This window comes from Aquila chrysaetos, chromosome 22 (assembly GCF_900496995.4).
Source record: "Aquila chrysaetos chrysaetos chromosome 22, bAquChr1.4, whole genome shotgun sequence".
Taxonomy (NCBI): domain Eukaryota; kingdom Metazoa; phylum Chordata; class Aves; order Accipitriformes; family Accipitridae; genus Aquila; species Aquila chrysaetos.
Genome location: NC_044025.1, coordinates 13,513,209 through 13,525,223, shown reverse-complemented (window position 1 = coordinate 13,525,223; position 12,015 = coordinate 13,513,209). Strand labels below are relative to the sequence as shown.

Here is a 12,015-nt window from a genome sequence, read left to right as displayed (position 1 = left end):
CATCAGTCCAAGCAAAATGGACTCGGGAACCCTTGATGCCTCTTACAGCTGCACCAACACTCTCAAAGCATGGCTGGGTATATTCATTGCTATTTCACATGTGGATCTGTCTCTTTGTAAAAATTTCCCAGCTATGCCAAGCTTAATGGTGATTTTATGACATACATAAGCATTAACAAAAACGTAAGCAGACGTAGTTGAGGGGTTATTTGGGTAGAAAACAGTGCCCTTTTCTAATGAGATTTCACCCACTGAAAAGCACACACCTCCCTGTTTGATGTGTCAGATGCAGGTTGTATCTGCAGAGCTCTTAGCAGATGAGCTTATTAGATGTACGAAGCTACTATGTGATTTTCTTACATTTTTCACTAAAAAGTTTGCTAAATCTCTTCTTCCCTCTAGGTCCCCAAGCAGTGGAAGCACATAGCCAAAAATTTGAGGTGAAAACCCTCTCTGGAAAATTGCTGTTTTCTGCAGATGACAACGAAGTGGTGGTTGGAGCAGAGAGATTGAGAGTTTTAGGTAAAAGATTATTCACTAAATCACTGTTTTAATATGCGCCTCTTCAACTTGTAGTACAGTTTTGCTTGACTTCACGCTTGCGGAAAGCTTCTTTTGGAGATAAAGCCTTTTGCTGTCTTTATTGCTTTGAATCTTCCCCAAGCAGATAATGTCCAGGAGTTTCTATCAGAGGGGTTTCTTAATTTGCACAATATATTATTTCCCCTTCAGAAAAGACTCCCCTGGAAGTGGTTTGTCTGGCTCAGTGAAGTAGCTTTAAAACCAGCTTTGGAAACTGAACAGCTTGGGTCTGGGATGAAGGACAGGGAGGGATCACTCTCAGGATGCTTCCATGGCTGCTGTCACTGTGCGTAGGGAAACCTCAGGCTTCATGATTTCGATCACACCACTTTCACCAGCTCCTCCTTCATTCTAAAGCAAACACCTAAGAGGAGACCTGCAGTGAAAAAATCGACATGAATTAGGACCCCACATTAATTCTCTGAAGAGTTTGGTGGCCTTTATATTAGCTATCTTTCCTTAGCCACACGCAAGAGCACGTTGTGCATCTCTGAGCCATCTTCAGCTATGCTGTGGGTAGGATGAAGTGTCCTGTGCACGGGAGGAGAGGCCAACCTTACCAGTGCCACCGCTTCCATCTGCCTTTCGAGACAGACAGAGCAGCTTGAGCTCTCCTTTTGCCTGTGCAGGATCTGCCTCCCCAGCTGTCCTGCCTGCTAGGCTTTACGTCGGTAGTTCCTCATACAAACTGGGGATACACTTTGGGTTTGGGGAGTGGGGGTTGTTTATTGTTTGTTTGGATTTTTTTTTTAACTAGAGAGAAGAAAGAGTTATGGCAATTGTAAAATTTTAAAATGTATTTAATAGTTACATGAAATTACCTCTTAGGAACTTGAATTCTCTTGCTCTCCAGCTCAATCCGTGCTCTTTGGTTAGTCTAAAATTTGCTCGTGAATGTTTTCATGTAGGACCAGACTGTGTAGCTCAATGTTGCTAACAGTTAGTCACATAACAGTGCCACTGATCTCTGCGGATGCACTGATACCTGTTTTCTAATGGCTTGATTTGGATGCATCTGTTTGCTCCAAATTGTTCCTTACTTCTCTGGTAAGCTCCTAAGAACAGAGAGATCAGTGGAGCTTAGAATGATATATAGTATTTTTAATTATTATTAGTTCTACAGATTACATAGCATATTATTAGTATATTATGTATAATCTAAAGGAGCTTAAAATGAGCGCCTCAGAGTCTAACCATCATGAATGGGACTTTGTATCCAACCCTCAACATTTTTTGTTACTTGATGTCATGCTATTCTAGATGGTTCCTCTTTGTAGACAGGCCAGGTGTAACTCCTTGCAGGTCACTGTTCTTACATACTGGACTAGTTCAGTCACCAGCTGTTCAAAGTTAGGTGAGTTTTATCGGATAAATGTTGAACTTCACAAATTTAACAGTATCTCTTTTAGCTTAAAAGTTTGAAAAGGACCGTTCAAAACTCTTGCAGTGTTAGAGAGCCGGGGAACATTTGTCACAATCCCTGTTCCCCCACAAATCTCTCTTCACACTGCACCCTTCAGAGCTATTTAATTGTACAGTGTTTGTGGAGGGTAAATGAAGTCAGGAGGCAACAGTTTTTAAGTGTTTTCTTGGAGACCTTAAAATGAGAGAGATTTATATCATTGGTTCTTCAAAAAAAAAAATACAGAAACTTACCTTGCAAGTTGCAAGTACTCCTTTTCAGATTACATACTTAAAAAAATATTGCTTTTTATTTAATTTGTACTTTGGAGAAACAGCAATTATTTTTTATAGTTATTTTGAGTTTCTGCCTTGTTTTAGTCTCCAGAATAAACAGCATCAAAAATACTGCTAACCACTGTAGTGCACTTTCATTTTTATCTGCAACTGAGTGTTTCTCGGGGTTTATTCGGCTTATGCAGATCTATCAGAAAAGAAAAGGTAGAATGATACCACTGGTGATGTTAAATGGCAAGTTTTTCAATGACCTTGAGCTGAAATGCTTTCAGAGTTCATGCTTGGCTTTGTTTTTCTCCAGCTTTGCTTCCCCAATCTAATTTTACCTCCAAAAGTGTTTGCCATGGCTGTTTGCCATGCTGGGAAGTGTTATACCATATGTTCATATTTCTTCCAGTGTTTTTGTCTGCACTTGAGGCAAGTCCAACTTGTAGTACACAGACAAATTCCTTTGATCATTTTTCTGGTGCTTGGGATCTCAGGTGCTGTTGGTATGTGTCTGCTGACACCTATCTACGCTATGTAAATAATCTCAACCTGTTCTTGTTATTGCTGAACACGTACTTGTTATAGAAGGAAGTGTATGTCTGCAATCTGGCATGAAAGTCAACTCACAGAGGTTAGAGCAGCAGTTACTGGGCTTGTGGCTAGCTTTTAATCTTGTTAATGATAATTACTTTTTTTCTTTGCACGCTCTTCAAAGTTGATTCTGAAAGTTTGTTCTACAAAGTAATGCTGAAGCCTTGTCATGAGAAAAGAGGTGCTTTCCGTTTTTGAAATGGACTCTGCTCTGGGTAGCTAAAGGATTTTTCAACATTAGCAAGGCATTAAAAAAAGGGAGGAATACACAGAAGTATGGATTAAAACCAAATACAAGTAGGACATGTGCTGCGTTTGATGGTGCTTCAAAAAATTGCACAGCATGGGTAGTACAGATTACCAAATGAAAGTGCTTTTTATTTTACTTGTATTTTGGGGAGTTAATTCTGATTTATAACCATTAAAGGACACAGAAGGACAATGTTGGTCCCCTCAGCTTTTCATGCATGATGTAATTTAGAGTACTTCAATGATTTCATTTCATTTTGTGAATCCAGTCAAACCTGTCGTCATAGGAGAGATTGGAAGATAACGGGAACTTCTGTTTGAGGACAAGGGTAGCCCTCTGAGCCCTGTGGCCATGGTCAACTCTGATAACATCTACACAAACTTTTCCAGACACAAGCATGAGTTCCCTCTGCCTTGCTCAGAGCCAGCTGGGAGCTCAGCAGCTGCATTGCTCCAGATGACTCAGAAGGCGCTAATGTTTGCCTGCAAAAAGTCATGTAGAAACTGAGCCTTATGTCAAATCTGGTCTGCCCTTTTTCTTCCAAGCTTATCTGTGAGTGCCTGCAGTTGCCCAGCCATCTCCTCCACTCTTGTGGTGGGATCGGATAGCAGCACATCCTCACTGTTAGCACCCCTTTCTTTTACACCTCCACTCCTGTAGTATTTGAGCACCTCATGGTCTTTTAAAAGATACTACAGCAAACCTCGGAGCCATTCTCATTCCTCAGAACCATGACTCTGCTTTTGCAAGGCTTAGATTTTGAAAGCAAAATCTGCCACTTCTGTTCCCGCAAAACAGCACCACGGTGCTGCTCCTGGGGTCGTACGTAGGGTGAAATGCAAACCTTCCCTGCGCTGGCCATTGCCGCCATGAGCAGCGCACTTTGGCAAACACCACGTAGACGCACGCTAATGCCTCGCTGGATGGCCCCCGTGGGCTCATAAACACATACGGTCCGCGTTACAGGAGTTGAATGAGCTGGTCCTGATTGAATTCGTATGTGGTATGTCATACAGCGGTTCCCCTTCTCCCCTCCTCCCTCCCTCCAGAAATGAAACATGTTCGGATCGTCTGAAAAATGGTGCATAAGAAATACTCTTTAGTTAAAAGAGCATTAAAAAATAACTTTGATATATATTAATTACCAATTTCATTTAATAGCATATTGAACGTTATAGCATTTATAAACAAAAGACAATCATAAAGCATTATTCTTACTGTTAATTAGCTCTATTTATTCTCCAGATTAGTTTTTAAATATGCCCTCTAGATGCCACTTGATTCTAATTAACAGAGTTACATTATTATCTCTATAGAAAAGCATTTTTAATTAAATCTAAAGCAATTTAAATTAGCATGAGTTTTTACAGAAATTAAACTCTGGTCAGATACTTAATTTAGCCTTATAAGACAACATCTGATGACATGCCAGTGTCAGTTCTCCCAAGGGCCTTGATGTCTTTTTTGGAGATTATTTTTTGAAGTTTGTTTTCAGGGAAACTTGCCAGTATACTCTGGTGTTTAATATTTATGATGGATTTAAACAATTTTTTTTAAGACTAAATATTGATGGGAATCCACATACATTGCAGTGAGCTGAGATAAAAACGCAAAAGATGTGTGTCTGCAGCTTACAGGCTTCCGCAGTGCCTGGTTTTGAGTGGTGGAGGAAAGTTTGCGTGGGAGGTAGGATCGCATGGGCTGGATGCTGTCCCGTTACAAATCAACCACGCTTTTTAACTACTCTTAAGATTACCATTTTGCTTTGCAATAAGGAAAGGATTAATAATAAAACCTCAGGATCCCTTTTCTGTAATAGAAGAGTACAGGGATTCCTCCCAAGTTGCTCCCACTCTGGTTCCATGGAAAACGTGCCTCTTACTTAGACATTTATACGACCACAGGAGAAGCTTTTCTTCTAATATAGCCTAATGATAAAAATTTGGCTAAAGCCTTTCCCTGTGGCAAATCCTAACTAAAATAGCTGTGTTTAGAATGGGGTAGTGTAGCAGTGCTACATATCAAGGCGCCGCGATTAGATCACTGGTCGGCCTGGACCAGGGAAGAGACAGATAACACACATGGTGTGAGTGCCAACTCCGTCTTTTATTGCGCAGTTAATTCCTTTTATACTAACAACGGTAGGTGGGATTACTGATATGTCATAGGGAGGCGACAACTAGCCTTCTACCTTTCCGTGACATCGCGAGATCTTCCGAACGGTGTACCCTACAGGGTAGGATGCCTTTCATCTCCCAGTGTAAAGACAGCAGCAGCTTCTCTGCAGGAGGTGTGTGACCGACCCGCCACACACCGCAGTCCTCCCCAGCACCATGGCTGGCTAAAACGTACCTTTGATCTCGCCAACCCCTCGCATGCCCTCCCTTCAAATAATTAGCCAGTAGCTCTATTTCTACCTTGCAGCTTTTTGCCACTGTAGCATATTCCCTCTGGGTGATGAACTGTGTGGAGCATTCAAATGCTGGCCACAGGTTAGAGTTTCAGAAATGTTAGTTTGGGAGTGTTTTTTGTTCTCATTTCTCTCCAGGTGCCTGGGAATGCACCTGACAAGAGGAATCAGCTGTTGAAATGTTATTGCAAATTTATTAATAAGTTTGGAGTAATTAATTCCAAGGCACATTTCCAGCATTTTATTTATGAAAGCTATATATTAAAGACTTCAGAGGTTTTGGTGGAGGAACACCACTGATAAAAGCAACATAGCCCAAACTTGTAGTCAACGAGATCGATGCATGATTGTCTTGTAGAAGGCTCTTTTAAATAGGAGGATTTGGGGTGGGGTTTTCTGTTGTTGGGGGCAGAAAGGGTAACCTTCTCTGTATTTGCAGAACACAAAGTGGTGGCTTTTATTACCCATGAAAGGGTTAAAAAAGTATTCGCAGTGTCCTTCACTTTGGACAAGAGGAAAACACGATTTAATATGAATGCGGTGCACTAGTATGTCTGTGTAAGCTGGCCGAGCTGTCTCTAAAGCTTCACATCTACAGACATTTTCAGGGAGCTTTGTATTAGCTTGATCTGGGAGGAGCCCTGCAGAACTGTGGCTGTAATGCCAGCCTGGTTAAAGGACTCTGCTCACGTTTCCTCAATATTACAATTTTAGTAGCTTCTTGGCACATGCTTTCTAGCTTGTGTTTGCTGCAATATTTACAGCAGAGTAACTTTAATGAGTGCAAGAGTAGTTATATTTCATTAAAACAATCCACAAAGCTATTTGACTGGTACCAGTCATTTCAGAGGGTGGTGTAAGTTAGAAATTTCACAACTTCCAGGAATTACCACCCATTTTTGCTGCATGCACCCATCTTCAGAAGCGATTATTTATGGGTCAGGACATGCACGGTTGCCCTTTACAGCACCATTATGATTTCAAACTGGCATTTTGCTGATTTGTTTGTGGCAGAGGGAACAACTTTTGTAGCCAAGTGTTGAAATCAGGCCTGATCCAGAGATGAAATGGAGCTTTCTGGCCTCACCACCGAGTCTGCTGCAACTTTATGCCTGAGGACAAATGCCAAGCTTGAATCTTTGTATTGTGGATTTTGTACATTTTCCTGAGAAACATACTTTTCAAAGGAGAAATGGTGCTACTTTTCAAAGCTTTTTCAAAGGAGAAATGGTGCTACTTTTCAAAGCTTTTTCAAAGGAGAAATGGTGCTACAAGACTCTTTTCTTAGCAAATTGAAACATTTTCCTACTATGATCCTTTTCCTTTACAAAGGCAGCAGAGAAGAAGTTGCCTCTAACTCAGAGATGGCTCGGTGCTGCCAGAGCGTGGCCATGGTGCCTTGCTGGGGTACCTCACTGTGCTTCTGGAAGCAAACTCTGTACCATCAGCCTGGGGTCAGAGGCCTTTCCCAGTTTATCCGGTTGCAAATGAGCTCCTGTTTGCCCAGGCTGCTTCAAAGGCACCTGGAGGTAGCAGTTGCTCCACAGCTCCCTTCTGTGCTCTCGGCAAGAGAAAAGAGTGTGCCACAGCCGTGCTGCTCATAAGGCTTGGGCAGGCATTTGATCTTTTGCTGAAGATGTATGAACTTCTTTAGAAGCAGCTATGAATATTCACTATGCACTCCCTATAGGTAATTAAGCAGTAATACTAATGCAGTCCCAGAGCGATTGCCAAGCTGTCGTGTAGTCACTGGTCCTGCAGAAAAGGGACAGAGAATGAAATGAGGAAAGTAGGGAAATACGCTGACAAGTGTAGACACCAGGTTTTAGCACTGGCACTAGCAAGACTGGAAACAGCCTCCACTGTGTGTAGCATTCAGTCGTGGCAATGGACTTCCATCAAATTTCTTTGTGCTCATTGTAGAGCTGTGGTGCTGAAAAAAAACCACGTTTAACGAAATTAAGGAGCAGTGGGGAAGAAAGAAATGTTTCCTATCAGTGATTAAAGCCTCAAGAAAATTCTTTTTTGCTCTCAGTTAGGAATTGCACCATTTCCATATCAATGTAAAAGTCAGTGTGAAAAAGTTATTTAATCTGTAAATCAGCAGTGACACAGAATTTAAAAACTATATAGAAAAAAATTATTTGGTTGAATTGGGTGGGTGTTTTTGTCCCGAGGGGCTGGGATGGGATTTCTGGATGCTTTCTTCCAAATAAAGTTTTTTTCCCATTGAATAAGGGAAGAAATTAAAATTACCAGATTTTGAACAAACATACAATTCTTGAATGAATACTTCCGATTGCTTTGCTGCCTTGGGGGCAATAGGTGTAGGCACTGTTGTCCATTCCTTTAATGGCAAACTCAGCTAACGTTGCCCTCCTTTTTCAAAATCCACTCACCCAGATTTAAACTTGTCTTTTGTTGGAGAGAGCAATGCGTGTCGAGAGGGAGATATACTAAGAAGTTTTCCTTGTGTTTGCTTTTACTTCAACGTACATTCCAGGCAAAAGGGATAGCATTTATGTAAAGTGTATAGGCTTTGAGTCCAGGCTGAAATGTGTGTTCAGGTTGCGTTACCTTAATCCTGTTTAAGGAAAAAGAAGAATCATCCACCATCAGATTAATATTGACTAAATGTCACAAGGATTATGAAAGAAACATACTGTACACTTACCAAACACTGAAATCAAGTTTAAAAGTGTGGCAGATTTATATTTTATTTCCTAAGTGTTTTCCCTAGCCTTCACAACCTGATCTGTTTGAAGCTCACATAATATTCTCCTTGATAAATTTCCACTGTGTATTCCTACTTCAGGTGCTCTCCTGAGTTTCTTTGCAACTTTGCACAAGAATGACAAGAAGAGCTTCAAAGGAATTCAGTGATGACATTGCTATTGTTGAGCTGCAGAAAAAGTGTTGAAGGACCCCAAAACTAGTCAAGAAGGAAATATCTAGAGGTCAGCATAAGTTGTAGCAACCTTTCTTCGTATGTCTTTTCTCAGTTTGGCTGCAAGCCCTTCTGTTCTTTTCTGTTATTCCCTTTATGTTTCTCAGACATTCAACCACAGAAGCTAGGCTGTTGAAGATCAACGCGTGTCTACAGACACACACATCACTAATGACCCGCGTGCTCATCTTAGAGCTTGCGGCTTATCTTGTTTGCAAGTTTTCTAGCTTAAAACCAGGCTCCATTTATTTCTTGGGACTATGAGTCAGACAACTGCTTCTCCTCCACCCGGCGGAGCTGGCGGTGCTGGAGTCACAAGGAGTTCCTGTCTGGCCTAACTCAACCACAGCCCAGTGCCTAAGGGTTTACTCACTCCCCAAGTGCATACAGTGCCAAGACCAACATCTAAAAGATTCTAAATAATTTATATTACATTTTTATTATAAACACCTTTGTTGATGCTGCACATGATTTCATTACATAGATTACCCGTAAAAGGACGACTCCCCAACACTTTGAGAACAAAGGTAGGCAGACAGACCGACCTTTGCAATGAACTATTTCTATAGTATCCTAGAAAGAAACATGAATGAAGCTTTATGGCTTTTGTTCAGTGCACTGGCTTAACCTAGCTAGGCTATTATTGTTGGGCCCTGAAACGGAGCTCTTATTGATTTCAGATTTGATGAGATTCAAGGGGAGCAACAGCAATTGCTATGTTCATCCATTTAAAAACATAAATTAAGGATGAATAAGGCTTTTAAAGCTAGGAATTAAAAGAAGCAGGCGCAAATCATTTCTGCCTATATTGCATTGGATTTACTTCCTGGACATCTGTTTGCACAGACACCTTTCTGAGACTGTCACGTATTACCCTGATGAGACCTACAGAGGAGAGAACCTCGTCAGACAGGTGTTTTCATGAACAAATTGCTGAAAGTGTCCTGATCAATAATGGCGGGAATAGAGGTAGTTTATGGGGCTCACCAGCACACTATACATTGCCTCTTGACTTTAGCTAGAAAAAAAAATCATAGCAAATCCTTCTCCTTCTCCCCTCATTTGCACAGTACTACATTAAGGCAGAGCCCTAAAGAAAAGATACACTTAAGCCAACTTAATTACCAGGTTTGTCACAGGGCTCTGAGACCCCAATTTCATTATAAAGCAGTGATATGCAACACTAAAGGTGTACCGTGGGCCTGGAATTATTACTAAAAGAATACACAGAGCGGTAAAGAAATGTGTTGTCTAGAAAGAAAAGAAAAAGGAAAGTGGGGAATAGCTAACCAGGTGCATCTGCACCTGAGCGGAAACCTGATTTCCCTCCTTCGCGTTCTGTTCACCCCCAAGTGCTGTTCAGCTGATTGCCACCTACCCTTGACAGCAGGAGCATCAATCATTAGTCTAAAAATACCTCTCATCACATTGCATTTGAGCTCTTCTTCTCTCCCTTCCAGCTGATAGGAGTAGAAGCCTAGAGCGAGTTTTGTGCAGAGGGAGCGGTATGCGATCAGTATCTTACCACGATGGCTGGAGCCCAGTTCTGGCCACAGGGAGCGGGGATGACCCTTGCCTTTGCACCAGGGAAGGTGCCAGGGCAGTGTCATGCAGCTCAGGTACTTTTGCAGCACACAGGGACAGCAAGAGGCAGCTTAGAAAGCTGAACTGTTGACGCCCACTTTCCTCTGGTTAGATTTGTTGCTGGTTAAGAAGATACACGTTCCAGCTGGGATTTGCTCCCTTCTTGGGGCATTTGTAACTCCTCTCTCCCCTACGGAGTTGCTGGCATCCAGCCAGCGTTGAGCTCACACCAGAGCCTTTGCCTTGGTGGGGTGTTAGTAATCTCCCAGTCTTTCCTCACAAAACTCAAGAATTGATCAGCCAACTCCACATTTGGATGAAGAGGGCTTCAAAAGGCACTCTTCAACAGGAGACCGGCAGGCCAACGTGCACATGCACAACGTGATGCTTCTGCTTTGTTTCAGTGTGAAACTGGGATAAAAAAAGCCACCTTGTTTTATCCTGTCTTGGATTCATGTGATAGAGCAAGGTGATTGCCAAAAGCCCAGCCCACTGGCTCTTTTTGTTGCTTCCATGTTGGCAACAGTGAGGACAGATTGCTGTGCCAGGCACGTGCTCTGCAGCAAGAAAGGACAGCGTCTTTCTGTGCAAGAGCTGGAGCTGTTCAGAAGGTGCAACAGACTGGTGGCACTGGAGGCTCTTATGGTGGGTGCAGAATAGAAAGAGGGAGGTGAGAGAAGGTCCAGAAGCTGGATGTCGCTCCAACAGCTCACTTGCAGTGGTCCAAACTGCAAGGCTCGTCTGCTGGATGTGGCGGTAAGCTTCTAAGAAACCACTAGTGCCAGAGAAAATACAAGCTCTTGTTTGGCAGACCTGTTCTCATGCAGTCTTTCTTCTGAGTCTCAAATGAAAGATGAGAAACAAACAAACAAAAATTCCCCAAACCCTGAAATTGAACTGTAAATATTCCCTTGACATAGGACTCTTGATTTTTGTTCTTCCATGAAGTGAACACATAGAGGGGTCTTTGACATTTGTGCCCCCACACCTTATGCACTAGAAAGGAAAAAAAAGAAACATTCTTTGAGTGAATCTTTGTGGTGATTCAAAACACTTTAGGTAGATCCTGTCATATGCTTTAGAAGTTCCTGACTGATTGTGTGGAAATAAGTTATTGGGCAGAGAACCAGCTAATGGAAACACATTGATGAAATCATTTTTGAGGGACATTAAATGGAACTTAAAATAAAGCTGAAATGGCTTTATGGATTTTTCAGTCAAACTGTTTATGAACATTTATCGGTGGTAAATTACACAGCGTCAGAAGAGGGAATCAGTAGGTATGGCTTTTAATAGAAGTCACTCTGATATAATACTGTGAGAAAGAATAATTTATTGCCTAGGGATGTACAGTATAGTATGTTTAAATACAAATTATGTGATTGTTTTCTCTTAACTGTCTTTGGCTGTTTGCAGGTAAGTTACCCTTAGCAGCAGCAGAGAGTCTCATAAGATGAGAAAAATTACTTTCAGTACTTTGCAATGAAATAGAAATTTTGTATTATGCATTTTTCATTGTAGATAGCAAATGTTTTAATAACAGATAATTCAGGAAGCAGAAGCTGTGTTGTACAATAATAAATTTAATTTACATTCGCTTTATACTCAGTAAAGGGAGAAGAGGGATATAACAGCTGTGATTGAGAAGGGACATTGTAGCAGCTAAGTCTTGAACTGTTGAAGCTGTGCATTAATACCATTTGCCAAAACCCATCATTCCTCAGGTAGAGGACAGTAAAAGTAAGACTAGGGGAGTGCAAGACTAAAAGGCACTTTCTGGTCCTGCAAATCTTGTCCCGTGGTTTTGAGATGCCATGTCTTATAGTCATGAATTTGTCAAATCTGTTAGATTGTCTGTCCCATCTAACTGAAAAGCTGCTCCCATTTTTGCTCCTCTTTCGGCTAGAAAACACTTACTTTTCTTCCCAGATATATTTGGGACCAGTTTGTTGCCACTTGCTCTCA

General features: G+C 41.6%; 1 protein-coding gene across 7 annotated transcripts in view; it reads left to right on the top strand.

Annotated features, from left to right (window-relative positions):
- SGCD (sarcoglycan delta) overlaps positions 1 to 12,015 on the top strand; it is a 352,116-nt gene that overhangs the window by 297,755 nt on the left and 42,346 nt on the right. For all 7 annotated transcript variants that reach the window (XM_029997981.1, XM_029997977.1, XM_029997979.1 and 4 more), the window contains one exon: positions 403 to 522. In XM_029997981.1, the coding sequence (XP_029853841.1) occupies positions 403 to 522 (120 nt within the window). The remainder of the gene's footprint in view (positions 1 to 402; positions 523 to 12,015) is intronic.